The sequence below is a fragment of the Chiloscyllium punctatum genome, chromosome 26 (assembly GCF_047496795.1).
Source record: "Chiloscyllium punctatum isolate Juve2018m chromosome 26, sChiPun1.3, whole genome shotgun sequence".
NCBI classification, from domain to species: Eukaryota; Metazoa; Chordata; class Chondrichthyes; order Orectolobiformes; family Hemiscylliidae; genus Chiloscyllium; species Chiloscyllium punctatum.
The window spans coordinates 6,253,839-6,271,762 of record NC_092764.1 but is presented as its reverse complement, the minus strand read 5'-3'; the positions used below and the strand labels follow the sequence as shown (position 1 = coordinate 6,271,762).

Genomic DNA, 17,924 nt, shown 5'->3' with positions numbered 1-17,924 from the left:
AATCTCTTTCATTGGGCAGAAGATACTGAAGGTTGAACACATTCACTAGCAGGTTCAAGAATAGCTTCTTCCCTAATGTTATCAGACTGTTGAACAGACCTCTCTAATTTCAAATCTAATGTTGACTTTGCTTTTGTGCACCTCCTGTGCAGTCATAACCTTGTATGCCTCGCTTTGTCCAAACACCCGAAGATCTGTATGTTCTTGTTTGCTGTGATCTGCCTGTATTGCAAGCAAAACAAAACTTTTCACTGCTCTATACATATGACAACTGTAAATCAAATCAAAAAACCCACAGGTTCTGATAGCAGACTGTTGTGAGAGGCTGGTTATGCTTTTCTCCTCCCCCGTTTGCAAATGTGCAGATTTCATGAGGTCCACATGCTTGTCTAGGGTCACCTCACCTACCTGCACTTTGTACATCATTGTACCTGACCTTGTGTTGATCATGCCTCTCACATATGTAGGACAATTTCTGTGATTTTGGCACCAAACTTCGCACCTTATGTCCTCTCTTGCTTAAAGTGGTCTTGTGTCCGGCACTGACATTCCTGATGCCTTTTTATTCTCCTCCCAGTGTCCAGGGAGATCAGGGGGGATAGTGGTGCATGTGGTGTGCATATGAGAGAGAGCTTGTGTATGAGAGAGGGTCTGTGTGAGCATGTGGGAATGTGTGTGCGTGAATGAGAGACAGTGTATACAAGTGGGGCCACCTGTAGTGTGACATGAATCCAAGGTTCCAGTTGAGGCCATTCCCAAGGGTACCAATCTTAGTTATCAGCTTCTGCTTGGCCACTTTGCATTGTTGCTTGTCCCGAAGTCCACCTTGGATGATCATTACCTGAAGGCCTAAGGCCAAATGTCCTGGACCGCTGAAGTGTTTCCGACTGGGGGGAATCACCCCTGTTTGGTGAATGTTGCATGGTGTTCACTCATCCGTTGTCGTAGCGCCTGCTCGGTCTCGCCAATGTACCATGCCACATGGCAACCTTGCCTGCAGAGTATGAAATAGACAACGTTGGCCGAATCACATGTGTACTTGCCATGTACATGGTTGGAGGTGTCTTCACATGTAGTGGTTGTATCTGTGTTGACACTCTGACATGTCTTGCAGCGGCTGTCGTGACAGGGCTGTATGGTGTTGTGGTCAATGTTGTCATAGAGATGTACAGCATGGAAACAGACCCTTCGGTCCACCCGTCCATGCCGACCAGATATCTAGTCCCACCTGCCAGCACCCGGCCCATATCCCTCCAAACCCTTCCTATTCACATACCCATCCAAATGCCTCTTAAATGTTGCAATTGTACCAGCCTCCACCACTTCCTCTGACAGTTTGCTGCAAACAATGATCTGTTTGAGGTTTGCTAATTGTTTAAAGACAAGAAGTAGAGATGTGGGAAGGTCTTAGCAAAGCGCTCATCCTCATCAATAATGTGTTGCAGGCTGCGAAGAACATAGCATAGCTTTTCGGCTCCCAGGAAGTACTGGACAATGAACAATACCCTATCGGTTGCAGCCCATGTCTGTCTTCTGAGGAGGTCATTCTGGTTTCCTGCTGTGGCAGGTTGGAACTAGAGGTCGATGAGTTGAGCATCGTAGCCTGTTCTTATGAGGGCATCCTTGAGCACTTTCAGGTGTCCGACATGTTCCTTCTCATCTGAACAGATTCTATGTATCCGTAGGGCTTGTCTGTAGGGGATGACTATTTTAATATGTTTCGAATGGAAGCTAGAGAAGTGTAGCATCATGAGGTTATCCGTGAATTTGCGGTAGAGTGAGGTGGTAGGGTGTCCATCCTTGATGGAGATGCATGTGTCCAAGAATGAGATAGATAGTAGAGAGTAGTCCATGGTGAGTTTGATGGTGGGATGAAACTCATTGGTATCACCGTGTAGCTGTTTCAGTGACTTTTCACCGTGGGTCCAAAGGAAGAAAATGTCATTAATATATCTGGTGTGTAGTGCTGATTGGAGGACCTGTGCAGAAAAGAAGTCTTGTTTGAACCTGTGCATGAAAATATTGGCATACTGGGGTGAAAATTTGGCTTCTGTAGCTGCTCCCATGGTACCCATGGGGATGGCTTCAACTGGGAGCTTGGGTTCATGTAACACTACAAGTGACCCCTCTGTACTACACACATTCACACACAAACACACAGACTCGCAGACACACACACACAGTCCCTCTCTCATTCACACATGGGCAGTACGGCGGCACAGAGGCCTGGGTTCAATTCCTGCCTCAGGCAACTGTCTGTGTAGAGTTTGCACATTCTCCCTGTGTGTGTGTGGGTTTCCTCCAGGTGCTCCAGTTTCCTCCCACAGTCCAAAAATGTGCAGGTTAGGTGAATTGGCCACGCTAAATTGCCCGTAGTGTTAGGTGAATGGGGTAAATGTAGGGGAATGGGTCTGGGTGGGTTGCTCTTCGGAAGGTCGGTGTGGACTTGTTGGGCTGAAGGGCCTGTTTCCACACTGTAAGTAATCTAAACAAGCAGGCTCTTTAATGCACACACATGCAACCACCCCCCCCCACCCCCCCAACACACTTACATCCAAGCACGCAGCCTCCCACAGGCTTATATCCACCCTACTCACACACATACTTGACCAAGCTTATACACACACATATACACATTCTTTCACATGTACTCTCACACACATTCCCATGCACACACTCACTCTGTCTCTCCTGCATGCGCACACATATAAGTTTATGGGTTGAATTTGTATTTGCAGAACTACATTTTAATTTGCTCAAAAACTGCATAAATCCATGTAAGAGTCTGTAAGTTCCACTTTAGAAATAGAACTAGTCTGACACAACATTGGGACAGAGACAGAATTTAATCTCACACTTTTAAAGCACTGTCTGAGCTGAGATGGCACTTATTGTTAGAAACGTTAAAGCTATCTTGAGAATGTAACTTAAAAGGAGTTCTGGGATTTACATACTACAGAACCGAAACTAGCATATCTCATTCCAAAAGATGAAAGACATAATCTAAATTTGTTTAATATATCATTACAGCTCAATGACACTGTAACCCTTTTGCTATAAATTCTGTGTCTTACTATCTTATACTCCACAACCACCTGACGAAGGAGCAGTGCTTCAAAAGCTAGTGCTTCCAAATAAGCCTGTTGGACCATAACCTGGTGTGTGTTATTTTTAACATTCTAAGTGATTAATACTTAATAACAATCTTGGTTTGTTCAGTGCATCGCATCAATTGTATGACACTTCGATCTTTTACTGTGAATTCTGTGTCCTATGATCCTGCCCCGCTAGCTACCTGACAAAGGAGCAGCTGTCCAAAAGCTTGTACTTCCAAGTAAACCTGTTGGAATATGACCTGGTGTTGTATGATAGCCCCTAGATCTTCCTGAATGATTTCCAGGCATTTAATTAGGACTTCATTCAGGCAGCCATCTTCTAATCAAAAAGTGTTGAGGACAATCAAGGTGAATCTTTCTCAACCAATTTCACCCCATTAAAAGCCCAACTCTATAATCAGTGGTAAGTGACCCCGCTGCTTCTCATACAAGACCAGAATCAAAGTTGTACTCTTAATCTGTAAAGGATCACTGGTATTGGGTCTCAGTCTAGCCGAGGTCTTAAGCAAATTTAAGGGTTGGAGACCAGAGTGAATTTTGATACAGCTGCAGCTGTATCAACCTCCATTAGAACAAGGTGACCATTTAACCAGACATTTATTTTGATTGGTTCTGATTTGGCTGTTGCTAAACAATTCATCTGTTCCAAGACAGAAATAGGTGGGCTTTCCAGGGTGTTCACTCTTCTGGATACCAGCCTATGAGTTCTCTTACTCAACAAAGGCCTAATGGGCCTTTTTTGCTGTCTCGAGTCCACAGTCGGGCAGCAACTACAATGAATTGCCAGCCTGGATCATGAAGAAAATGTTAATTGTTTAGCCAAGGCTTGGCTTTGTTTTGGAGTTTTGCTGTGGGCTGACCTAGAGTATCTCTGTTCAGGAATGAGGCTATGCAATTGCCTTCACTCAAGCGGTGTCCCCCAAGCTCAGTTAGCCTGGCAAGGGTGCCCACTTCCATTGGCATACACAGTCTCAGAATTACAGGAGGCTTGAGGTTGTAATATTCCTTAACTAAATCCGTCATCTCTGAGAAGGTTGTAGTATCTGGTACCCCAGGAAACTTTAGGCTCTTAATAACTGAAAAACTCACAATCACTTGATTTCTAGAAGGACAAGAGCAGCAGGTACATGAGAACAAACACCACCACCTTCATTTCCCCTCCAAGTCACCCACCACCATAACTTGGAAATATATTGTCATTCCTTCACTGTTCTGGGGCCAAAGTTCTGGAATTCTGTCCCTCGTAGCATTGTGGATCAACCTAGAGCAGGTGGACTGCAGTGGCTCAAGGAGGCAGCTCACCACCACAAGGGAAACTAGGAATGGGTAATAAATGCTGGCCAAAGGTCGATAAAATAATGAGAGGCATGGACAGCATGCATTGTTGGAGTCAATTAATAGGGGACATAGGTTTAAGGTAAAGGAGGGAAACAAGAAGGTGATAAGTGCCTGCAATGCACTGCCAGAGAGGTGGCAGAAGCAAATACAATAGCAATGTTTAAGAAGCATTTTGACAGATACATGAAAAAGCAGGGAATAGCGGGGTACAGTAGAGATAAAAGGCTTTTAGTTTAGAAAAGCATCATGTGTTGGCACAGCTTGGCTGAAGGGCTTGTTACCATGCTGTACTGTTCTGTGCTTTACAACCATCCCATCTCTACCAATCATCCAACCACGGCCTCTCTCAACTTTCGAAGTTCAAACTACTGATGTACTTACGATTTTCTGAAATGCAGGAATTTAGTGTTTTAACCACAGATATTGCCAGCTCTCTGCTAGAATGGTGTCTTATGGATTCATCCACCAACCTCACAAGAATCTGAGCAACAGCATCTAGGCCACCAACTCTGCAAAAGTAGTCCTGTACGTATGCTAAGGGAAAATGAGAGAAACAATAAGCACAGTTACAGTTTAGGGATTTTGCGACTGGAGGGGAAATTAAACTCATTAAGATCAGGCCATTAGCGTTTGGGAGAAAATAAATTCTACTTTTCAGAACAAACCTCAACTCAACTAATGAAAATGCCTGATGATTATTCAACACTATTTATTTCACTCAAGAGAGCTTTCACACGTCAGGTATGTACCAATTAGAATCAGTGTAAAGCTCCAATACACCATCCCATCAAGCTTTTGCAAATAAGTATCAGTATTGGTTACATTCTTTTAGAGGAATCCATGGGATTGCATCAAGACCTTAGTATAATGAACTTAGCATATCTTTCTTATCAGCATCTCAGTCATGCCATGCTGTTTGACACTTTATAGCTACTTTCATTTATGGGATGTGAGCATTGCTGGCAGGGCCAGCAGTTACTGCCACCCTAAAATATCCTAGAGAAGGTGATGGACAACGTCTTGAACCGTTGCATTAAAACACAATGTAGGTACACTGACAGCTGAGAAGTTCCAGAATTTTGACACAGCAGCAATGAGGAAATGGTGCTCCATTTCTAAGACATGATGACGTGTCTTTCTCTGTGTACCCTTGACCTTGTCCTTCTAGGTGGTAGAGGTCATGGGGTTGGAAGATGAAGTTGAAAGAGTGTAGGCGAGTTGCTGCAGTACACATTGTAGATTGTTTTCTTTGGTGCCACTGTAGGTTTGTGATGGAATGATTGATTACTTAACATAGTACCAATCAAGTCAACGTGGCTGCATGAAAGGGAAATTAAGTCTGACTAATTTATTAGTTTTCAGAAAGTCTCAACTTGAGTGGATTGAGGGGTACCAGGAGATGTGTTGTATTTTTACTTCAAAAAGGCATTCAACAAGGTACCTCACAAAGGATTGTCCTAAGTGCCCACTATATTGGAAGTAGTATATTGATGCGGATAGAGAATTGGCTCATGGGCAGGAAACAACAAGTGGGGAAAACTGGTTCTTTTCCAGGTTGTCAACCCATGACCAGTGGGGTTCCATAGAGATCAGTGCTGGAACTGTAACTATTTATAATGTATGTTACTGACTTGAAGAGACGAAGTGGATGTACTGTAGCCAAATTTGCAGACAACATTAAAAATAGGTGGAAAGACGGCTGTGAGAGGGATAAAGACAATTTACAGACAGCTATTGATACATTTAGTAAGTGGGCAAGAAGTTGGCAAATAGAATATAATGTGGGAAAATGCAAAGTTGCTTATTTTGGAAGGGAGAACAAAAGAACAGAATATAATTTAAATGGAAACAAAAACAGCAGAAAGCTATGAGGGATTTGGAAGCACTTGTGCATGAAACACAGAAAGCTAGCACACAGGCGTAGCAGGTAATCAGGAAGACTAATGGAATGTGAGCCCTTATTCCAACGGGGTTGGAGTATAAGAGTAGGGAGGTCTTACTGTAACTGTACAAGACGCTGGTGTGACCACATCTGGAGTACCCTTATTTAAGGAGATATCATTTGAGCGGCATGATGGCTCAGCGGTTAGCACTGCTGCCTTACAGCGCCAGGGACCCGGGTTTGATTCCCACCTCGGGCGACTGTCTGTTTGGAGTTTGCATATTCTCCCCGTGTCTGTGTGGGTTTCCTCCCACAATCCAAAGATGTGCAGATCAGGTGAATTGGCCATGCTAAAATGCCTATAATGTTAGATGCATTAGTCAGAGGTAAATATAGGGTAGGGAAATAGACCTGGATGTGTTACTCTCCGAAGGGTCAATGTGGGTTTGTTGGGCCAAAGGGCCTGTTTCCAAACTGTAGGGAATCTAACCTAAAAAAAAATTGGAAGCAGATCAGAGAAGGTTCGTTATGCTAATCCCTAGTATGGAGGGATTATCTTCTGAACAAAGGTTAAACAGGTTGGGACTCTATTCACTGGAGTTTAGAAGAATGAGAGATAATCTCAATGAATCATACATGATTCTTAAGGGGCTTGACAGGGTAAATGCTGAGAGAATATTTCCCTTCATGGGTGACTCTGGGCCAGAGGACATGGTCTCAGAATAAAGGAGTGTCAATTTAAGGCTGAGATGAGGAAGAATTTCTTGTCTCAGGAGGCTATGAGTCTTTGGATCTCCTTGCCACAGAAAGCTGTGGATGCTGAATCTCGTAGTATTCTTAAGGCCGAGATAAATAGTTTCTTGATCATTAGGGGAATCAAGGGTTATTCGGAAAGGACAATAGAGGAATCAAGGGTAATGGGGAAACTGCAGGAAAGCGGGTATCAGAAATGTCAGTACAGCCGTGATCCTACTGAAGAGCAGAGTAGTGTCAAGGGTCCAGACAATCTACCCCTGTTCCTATTTTATACGGTCTTAAGTGAGCTTCTTTATCCTGGATAGTGTTGAGCTTTTTGAGCGCTGTTGGAGTTGCACTTTCCAGGGGAATGCACAGCATTCCATAATATTCCTGAATTCTGATTTATAGATGGCAAATAGGCTTTGGGAAGTAAAGAGTAGGTGAGTTACTCACTGCAAATTTCCAGTCTCTGACCTACCCTTGTACCCTCAGTACTTCTACACTTGTTGCAATGTCCTGGGATGAGATGATCAGCCAACAACCATAACCATCTTTCTTTGATTAGGGACAGTGTGGTAGCATGTCTTGAGACATGATAAAATCTTATTCAGTTGGTTTTGTTTTTGACATTCTATTGATAATGCATTGAAGTAGACAGATCGGAACTAATGATGTTATGCAAGCTATGATTTTATGCACAATGCCTGTTCAGGCCCTCCTTTAAACATAACTGCAAAGTGAGTTTTGAGAAGATTTGTAGCTCAGGTTGAGATTCTGGATGTAGGGGTTTGCTCGCTGAGCTGGAGGGTTCATTTTCAGATGTTTCGTCACCATACTAGGTAACAACTTCAGTGAGCCTCCGGATGAAATATCGCTGATGATCCCTGTTTTCTATTTATATGTTTGGGTTTCGTTGGGTTGGTGATGTCATTTCCTGTGGTGACATCATTTCTTGTGGTGATGTCATTTCTGGTTCTTTTTCTTAGGGAGTGGTAAAGCGGGTCCAAGTCACTGTGTTTGTTGATAGAGTTCCGCTTGGAATGCTATGCTTCTAGGAATCCATCCGAGGACAAGCCAAACAGAGACATGCATGAGAATTCCTAGAACCATGGCATTCCAACTGGAACTCTTATCAGCAAACACATTGACTTGGACCCAATTTATCACCCCCTGAGGAAAAGAATAGGAAATGACATCGCCATAGGAAATGACATCACCAACCCAAAGAAACCCAAACACATATATATAGAAATCAGTAATGCTTCCTCCGGAGGCTCACTGAAGATGTTACCTAGCACGGTGACGAAACATCTGAAAATGAACCTTCCAGCTTAGCAATCAAACCTACATCCATATCTGTAAAAATGCAGCCTTCAGACACAGCATAACATTCAATTACTAGTTTCCTTTATAAAGTATTGGAGCAAAGCTGACAAGTAGTGGTGACAAGTTTTATACCTGTTCATGCACAGACAGTGCTAATGTTTAATTGCAGAGCCTTGCCTCCTTTCGCCTTTGGACCTTTCAGCCATTGATACAATGCCCCATTCTGCTAATTGCCTTTGGTAGCTTGCAACAACCATCCCATTCAAAAAATAAAATCACTTCCAGGCACCTTCCACTTGTCAAAATGAAATTTGAAACCTGGTATGTCAAGATCCTCAAGGCAAAGCCTGTAGATTGTGCATTAGACTTACAAGCCATCTCATCAAACCAGCATATAACCAAATCATCCTTGATGCTAAGGGACTGCCCAAGAAGAAGGTATTTGTAAAGTATTACAATTCCAGAATCTGACAGGCAAGGTGGCTGGTGTGTTTGAACTTTCAAGATGATTCAAGCAGCCCAAGAAATCAATATCAATTGTCGTAAAAACCCATCTTGATTACTCATGTCCTTTTGAAAGGGACATTTGTTATCTATATCCAGTTTGGCCTACATATGACTCCAGACCCACAGCAATCTAAAATGGCCTAACATGGTACTCTGTTGAATCAAACACTGAATGAAAGTAATTGGAATACTTCGCATTGATCTAGGCACTGGAACCATTATACACTGCAGTGGTTAAGAACACGGATCACCAGTATTTTCTCAAGGGCAATTAGGAATGGGCAATAAATACTGTCTTAGCCACTGAGGCCCACAACCCATAAACAAATAACGATAATTTAATTCCACCAAACAACACAGATGAACAAAGATCTCAAAGTACTTTTTGACTACAGTACACACTTCAAGTAGCAAATATTAAATGAACCAAGGATGTTTGTGGCAGAGGCCAGCACATACTGACTGTGTCCAGAGAGTGCAGAAAACCAAGGGCCCATAACAGCAAGCCAGAAAAGAGAATGGTGGTTTCAAACTTTACTGTATTTTTGTCTGCCTGCTGTACCAATTCATTACTATGGGCTAGTGAATCTGTTTAACAGGACCTGCTTCAACTAGACCTAAACGGAACAGGGATAACATGAGGAATGCAGATGCCGGAGATTAGAGTCACAAGTGTGGCGTTGGAAAAACACAGCCCATCAGGGAGCATCCGAAGAGTTTCTGCTCGAAACATCAACCCTCCTGCTCTTTGGATGCTGCCTAACCGGCTGTGCTTTTCCAGCACCACACTTTTTGACTCTAAATGGAAATGGGACTGGTTATTTTGCTTGCTTGTGTGAATATGCATTGTGGTGGTGGTGGTGGGAGTTGGAGAAACAATTATAATATGTATTGGGGTGAAGGGGAGGCAGGAGCTTCACTGAGCCTTTTGTTACAAAGACAGATATTGGGAAAGCTTGACTGAAACCGACATGAAAATAATAATATTTTTACGAAGCGCTTTAAAACAGATTTTCATATTCATATGATGTATTGTTACATATTGAAATATTATAATTATAGTACTTTAATCATTATGTGTTGAATGTCACCATGTTATTTTATTACTGTTTGTTTTGTTGATATCTAGGGTCACTCATGAATTTTCAGTTTAAAAATGTGGTGGCATTGGAAAAAAGCTTGGGAAGGAATAAGCTAGATTCTGCTATTTCCACAGGCATATTAATTCATATTAGTGTAATGCAAGGGGGAAAATTGAGTGAAGTATAATTAATATGTCTGATACGCATCTGGTAATTTAGTACAGTTAAGATACCCCTGATCAGGGTTACTAGCAGATGAGCATTCAAGTAGCATCTGAGAAATTTCCTTTGTTTAGTACTGGTTCTGGTGCACTGAACAAAGCAAAATGGAGGGAGACTCATAGCAGTGTCTCACGTCTTTTTCATTTAGAATGCATTTTCTAAGGTGTTCACCAGACAAGTGTTATCAAAACACATCCCATGTTATCATTTTGAGTTTCTGCAACACTTGCACACCTAAAAAAAGGGCAGAAATCTGATCTTAAAATGTGTGGCCAGCTTTCAAATTAGAGGATTTGAAAAGAGATGTCCAGCAACCACTTCAGACCTGTAACCAGGATTTTTACAGCAGCCAGAAGGCTTAGTGCCTGTTGAGAATGTGAAATGTGGCAGGTCTTTCAGATTCCATCCTTCTTTATGGGCCATCCAGCCATTCACTGAGTATTTCCGATTGCAAACCTAGCTACATAAATGAGGTGAACTTCAAAATTTATGAACTCACATTTTAACTGAGTGGGGGAGGAGAGGTGGTGCAGAGGAAAACTGGCCTGTCCAATTACATATGGTATCACATTATATACAATATGCCAACCATCTCATCTAGTCAGATACTTACAGTTGTTAGCAACAGCGAGTCCAATAAATGCACAAATGGGCCGGATTACTTCTTGCCTGATGCATTTCTGCAGACAATCTTTTGCAAATGGAAAAGCTGCTGCACACAGTCTCTGGTTCTCTTCTGCAATGATTACACCCAAATCAGTTTAGATGACACCATTAAAACACGAGTCAATACAATAATATTCAAATTTCTTTTGATAAGCCGATTTCTCCCTTCCCCCTCACACGAAGATCATGACTCATGCATTGAGAGCCCTCTGCTGCTTATTCTGTGTAGCTATTCTTTTGTCAGCCTCGACACTGGGAAATGGCAGGCTATTCAAGCTATTTCACTCTTAGCTGAGCCTATTCTGTCCCGAACCAATTCATAGATATACACATGACTTTTCAGAGGATTTGCTGGATAACAGTTGGTATTGGGAATTCCAATTGATGTTTATTCCCTTTACCAAGCTGAGGACTGTTTAGAGCTTTACTGTTACCCTCAGAAGAACTACTAAGTCAAACAGTTTTTTAAAATTTTAATCATTCCTGAAATTCCTCAATCAAGCAGCAGACAATAATTTTGCTCATTTATCTGTAAGCACAATTATCACAGTTTTCTCAAAGACCTGGTCAAGAAAATCTTTCCGAACTAGTTAACGGCAGCATACATCTACTATGTAAAGAGCAAAATCATTCTAGCCTTTCAATAAATTCAAATCACATTGCCATCACTCAATGAGCCATGGTGATACTGTGCAGAAGCTTGTAACCTGCTCTGTATTGGTTTCACAGATCACTATTATCACTGCTTTTGTCTTTGGCACCTCTGAGCTACAGAAAGGAAACATTACACCAGAGTTATTGCTTTTGAACATTACCTGTAACTGTCAAGTGGAAATCTATATCTCATTAGCTCAGATTTGGTCAATTTTGATCAGTTAAATAACTAGCTGATAATCAGTGGTTACACATACAAATCATGCTGAAACAATGTGCTTTAGAGTCAGGTTGGTGAATTTAGAACCAGAAACATGTGAGGAATTAAGAATGGCACAACAATCCTGATGAAAATATAGCACTGCAACACTTAAAATATAGCATTGCATGGGTCCTCTTCTAACCACTATACAAAAAGTCTTAAAGAAAAATCTTGGAAGTTTCAAGCATATGTAAGAGAAAAATGAAATACCATTTTGTGGATTGTTGACACAAGCACAGAGTGTGCTACTAATAGATGACCACAGCTCGAAGGACCGACCAATATTTTCATCTATGGACTGCTTGTCTGACATTGGAAAATTTGTCCTGATGGAAAGTGAAAAGAAAATCAAGAATGTAAACCTATATTGAAGAAACTATTAAAGTACCAATGTGTGTAATTTTCACTTTTGCCAATTGAGCAGTAGCCAGAGGGAGTGGACAAGCCACTGATTATATAAAGCTTCTGGCTTTCACTGTCATGGGAATGAAAATCAGATGTATTCTATAACTGGTGCCTGATATGTTTTGCTGTTCTGTTTCTCAAAAGTATAAAATTGCAGGCTGTAAGCACATAATGTTTTGATTCCCATGTAATTTGGAAAAGCTATTTCAGAGCATTGTTGCAATATTTGACTGTGAGGAACACCAGGTCCTCATCCAGCATCAACAGATAAAAATCTACGATTAAGACGTTGCTGAGTAGTGATATTTACCTGTTCTCAGGTTGATGTCCCCCCATGTAAGCTTGAATGCCGAACACAATAATCCAACTGACACATAGCTGAAACAGGGTGACCACACAGGCCAGGGACTCAAGATGAGGATGTTTTAGATTGGTCATGCTTTAAAAGTACTAAGCAAAGGGGACATTCATCCCAACAAATTTTGGGTGAGCCCATTTTTGAGTATCTAAATATCCCAAAAGCAGAAATAATAACTCAGACTTTACTTAGAGTAACCTTGCTATATAATTTACTTCTACCAATGACTGTCTAATAACTGGCATTTATTGATATCATGAACATATTGTACAATCATTGTGGGATCAGCAGCCTCCATTTTGCAGCAGCAGAGGGAGTGGTGATAGCAAGTACCAGGGGGCTGCCGGGAAGGTAAATTAATCCTTTACTAACTGATCTCGTGAATAGGCAGAGCACACTCTGAGCAGGAGTGACACGGGACTGCTGAGTAAGTGAGGTAATATATTTGGGCAGTTGCTTTACCCGAAACACTACTGAGGTAATGTCTCCCACCCATCCTCCTCCTCTAACCAAAAAAAATGGTTCTGTACGCCGATTCAGTAAGGTTACTACTTTCTTCAATAGTCTCTTTGGGAATTCAGAACAGTGGGAAAGAATGTTAGGATGTTGCATGCTCCTCCTGTAGGATATGGGAGAAAAAGGTAACCACTAGTGACCCCACTGACTTCATCTGTCGGAAGTGCATCCACTCCAGCTCCTCAGAAATCACATTAAGGAACTGGAACTGGATGAATTTCGGATCATTTGGGAGTCGGAGGGAGTATTGGGAGGAGCTACAGGGAGGTGGTCTCACCTCAGGTGCAGGAACATCTCTGGGACACCCGCACCAATCAAGCCCACCACCCCGTGGGTGAACATTTCAACTCCCCCTCCCACAGGGAGATAATGGACCTGAATGTGTGGCTGGGGAACTGGTGCAGGAAACAAGGATCTAAATTCTTGGATCACTGGGTTATGTTTAGCGGTAAGGATAGATTATACAAGAGGGTTGGGTTGCACTTTAATAGGTGGGGGACCAGCATTCTGGCAGGTAGGTTTGCCACTGCAAGACAGCTGCGTTTAAATTAAATAGCAGGGGGGAGGGGACAAACTGGAAGTTTAAGAAGGAAGTTAAAGGGAAAGCTAGAACAAGAGAAGTCAAGAAAGACAACGGAATCAGTGGAGCAGAAAACTCAAAATAGGATCATGCCATAAGGTTGAGTGAAAAGGGAATGATAGGAAAGGTGAGGGGAGTAACAAATTAAAAATATTATATATGAATGCACGAAGCATTAGAAATAAGGTGGATGAGCTTCAGGCTCATTTAGAAATTGGCAGTTACGATTTTGTGGGGATAACTGAGACGTGGCTTCAAGTGGACAGGTCCTGGGAAATGAATATTCAAGGCTATATGTGCTATCATAAGGACAGACTGACTGGCAGACGGGGTGGGGTGGCCATGTTGGTAAGGAAAATATACAGTCCCTTGCACAGGGGGACCTAGAATCAGGGGATGTAGAGTCAGTATGGATAGAGTTGAGAAATTCTAAGGGTAGAAAGACCGTAATGGGAGTTATCTACAGGCCCCCAAACAGTAGCCTGGATGTAGTGTGTAAGTTGAATAAGGAGCTGAAATTGGCCTGTCACAAAGATATTACTACAGTTGTTATGGGGGATTTCAACATGCAGGTAGACTGGGAGAATCAGGATGGTACTGGACCCCAAGAAAGGGAGTTTGTGAAGTGCCTCCAAGATGGATTCTTAGAGCAGCTTGTGCTGGACCCTTCCAGGGAGAAAGCAATTCTAGTTCTGGTGTTGTGCAACGGACCGGATTTGATCAGGGACCTCGAAGTAAAGGAGCCATTAGGAGGTAGAACCACAATCAGCTTTAATCTGCAGTTTGAAAGGGAGAGGGTCGTGACAATATTTCAGTTGAATAAGGGGAACTATGGAGCTATGAGGGAGGAGCTGGCCAAAGTTCAATGGTGCAATACCCTAGCAGGAATGGCAGGCATTTCTGGGTATAATGCAGAAGATACAGGATCAGTTCATTCCAAAAAGGAAGAAAGATCCTAAGGGGAGGCAGGAGTGGCCGTGACTGACGAGGGGAGTTAAGGACCATATGAAGACAAAAGGGAAAAAGTATAACATAGCAAAGATGAGTGGGAAATCGGAGGACTGGGAAGCTTTTAAAGAACAACAGAGGATAACTAAAAAAGAAATACGCAAAGAAAAAATAAGGTACGAAGGTAAACTGGCCAAAAATATAAAGGAGGATAGTAAAGGCTTTTTTAGGTATGTGAAAAGAAAAAAAAAGGTGAAGACTAAAATTGGGCCCTTGAAGACAGAAACAGGTGAATTTATTACGGGGAATAAAGAAGAGTTGAATTGGTACTTAGATCTGTCTTCACTGGGGAAGACACCAGCAATCTCCCAGATGTAATAGTGGCTGAAGGACCTGAACTGAAAGGAATTTATATTAGGCAGGAAATGGTGTTGGAGAGACTGTTAGGTCTGAAGGCTGATAAGTCCCCGGGACCTGATGGTCTGCATCCAAGGGTACTGAAGGAGGTGGCTCTAGAAATCGTGGATGCATTGGTGATCATTTTCCAATCTTCTATAGATTCAGGAGCAGTTCCTGCGGATTGGAGGGTGGCTAATGTTGTCCCACTTTTTAAGAAAGGAGGGAGAGAGAAAACAGAGAATTATAGACCAGTTAGTCTGACCTCAGTGGTGGGAAAAATGCTGGAGTCAATTAAAAAGGATGGAATTACGACACATCTGGATAGCAGTAACAGGATAGGTCAGAGTCAGCATGGATTTATGAAGGGGAAATCATGCTTGACTAATCTTCTGGGATTTTTTGAGGATGTAACTCTGAAGATGGACAAGGGAGATCCAGTGGATGTAGTATACCTGGACTTTCAGAAAGCCTTTGATAAAGTCTCACATAGGAGGTTAGTGAGCAAAATTAGGGCACATGGCATTAAAGGCGAAATACTGACATGGATCAAAAATTGGTTGCCTGCCAGGAAACAAAGAGTAGTGATAAAAGGCTCCCTTCCGGAATGGCAGGCGGTGACCAGTGGTGTGCCGCAGGGATCAGTGCTGGGACCGCAGCTTTTTACAATGTACATTAATGATATAGATGAAGGTATTAAAAGTAATATTAGCAAATTTGCTGATGACACAAAGCTGGGTGGCAGGGTGAAATGTGAGGAGGATCTTAGGAGAATACAGGGTGACCTGGACAGGCTAGGTGAGTGGACAGATGCATAGCAGATGCAGTTTAATGTAGACAAATGTGTGGTTATCCACTTTGGTGGAAAGAACAGGAAGGCAGATTACTACCTAAATGGAGTCAAGTTAGGTAAAGGGGCAGTACAACGGGATCTAGGTGTTCTTGTACATCAGTCAATGAAAGCAAGCATGCAGGTACAGCAGACAGTGCAGAAAGCTAATAGCATGCTGGCCTTCATAACAAGAGGAATTGAGTACAGAAGCAAAGAGGTCCTTCTGCAGCTGTACGGGGCCCTGGTCAGACTGCACCTGGAGTATTGTGTGTAGTTTTGGTCTCCAAATTTGAGGAAAGACATTCTGGCTCTTGAGGGAGTGCAGCGTAGGTTTACTAGGTCAATTCCCAGAATGTCGGGACTATCTTACGCTGAAAGATTGGAACGACTGGGCTTGTATATGCTTGAGTTTAGAAGGCTGAGAGGAGATTTGATCGAGATGTATAAGATTATTAAAGGATTGGACACTCTGGAGGCAGGAAGCATGCTTCCGCTGATGGGTGAGTCCCGAACCAAAGGACACAGTTTAAAAATAAGGGGTAGGCCACTTAGAACAGAGTTGAGGAGAAACTTCTTCACCCAGAGATTGGTGAGTGTATGGAATGCTCTGCCCCAGAAGGCTGTGGAGGCCAGGTCTCTCGATACTTTCAAGAGAGAGTTGGATAGAGCTCTTAAGAATAGTGGAATCACGGGTTATGGGGATAAGGTTGGAACAGGATACTGATTGAGGATGATCAGCCATGATCATAATGAATGGTGGTGCTGGCTCGAAGGGCAGAATGGCCTACTCCTGCATCTATTGTATATTGAATAAGTGATGAATTTAGAGCATGGATCAGTACTTAGAACTACGATGCTGCGGCCATAATGGAGACATGGATTTCACAGGGGCAGGAATGGTTGCTGTATGTTCCAGGGTTTAGATCTTTTAAAAAGAACAAGACGGGGGGGGGGGGGGGGAGTAAAAGAGGAGGTGGGGGGGGGGGTTAGCATTGTTAATTAGAGACTGCATCACAGCTGCAGAAAAGAAGGTTATTGAGGAGGGTGTGTCCACTGAGTCAGTATGGGTGGAAGTCAGTAACAGGAATGGAGCAGTCACTTTATTGAGTGTTTTCTAGAGAGCCCCCAATAGCAGCAGAAAAATGGAAGAACAGATTGGACAGCAGATCTTGGAAAGCTGCAGATGTAACAGAGTTGTTGTTATGGGTGACTTCAACTTCCCTAATATTGATTGGAACCTCCTTACTGCAGGTGATCTGGATGGAGCCGATTTTGTCAGGTGTGTCCAGGAAGGATTCCTGACTCAATATGTAGATAGGCCGACTGGGGGGAGGCCATATTGGATTTGGTGTTATGCAATGAGCCAGGCGATGTGTCAGATTTCTTGGTGGAAGAGCATTTGAGTGACAGTGACCACAATTGCCTCACCTTTACCATGGCCATGGCAAGGGATAGGAACAGAGAGTATGGAAAGGTATTTCATTGAGGGAGGGAAAATTATACTGTTGTTAGACAGGAGCTGAGGGTATAAATTGGGAACAACTGTTCTATGGGAAATGCACAATGGAAATGTGAAGGCTGTTTAAGGAACACTTGTTGCAAGCGTTGAATAACTTTGTCCCACTGAGACAGGCAAGGAATGGTAAGGTGAAGGAGCCTTGGATGACAAGAGAAGAGAAACTTCTCATCTACAGGAAGAAGGAAACTTACTTAAGGTTGAGGATGCAAGGATCTTGCACAGCTTTAGAGGATTACAGAGCAGCTAGGAAGGAGCTCAAAAATGTACTGAGGAGAGCTAGGAGGGTATACGAAAAAGCCTTGGTGGGAAGGATTAGGAAAAATCCAAAGGTGTTCTACACTTAAGTGAGGAGTAAGAGAATGATCAGAAAGAGGGTAGGGCTGATGAGGGATGGTGGGGGGAACTTGTGCCTGGAGTCTGAAGAGGTAGGGGAGGCCCTAAATGAGTTTTATTGCTTTGGTATTCACTAGAGAGAGAGACCTTGTTGACAGCGAGAACACCGTGGACCAGGTTAATAGGCTTGAACAGATTGATGTTAAGAAAGTGGATGTGCTGGAAATTCTGGGCAGCGTAAAGA

General features: G+C 42.7%; 1 protein-coding gene across 1 annotated transcript in view; it reads right to left on the bottom strand.

Annotated features, from left to right (window-relative positions):
* terb1 (telomere repeat binding bouquet formation protein 1) overlaps positions 1 to 17,924 on the bottom strand; it is a 211,330-nt gene that overhangs the window by 125,048 nt on the left and 68,358 nt on the right. Inside the window, exons 8-10 of the mRNA XM_072547806.1 lie at positions 12,004 to 12,119; positions 10,825 to 10,947; positions 4,836 to 4,988 (exon numbers count right to left, since the gene is read on the bottom strand). Coding sequence (XP_072403907.1) covers positions 4,836 to 4,988; positions 10,825 to 10,947; positions 12,004 to 12,119 — 392 coding nt within the window. The remainder of the gene's footprint in view (positions 1 to 4,835; positions 4,989 to 10,824; positions 10,948 to 12,003; positions 12,120 to 17,924) is intronic.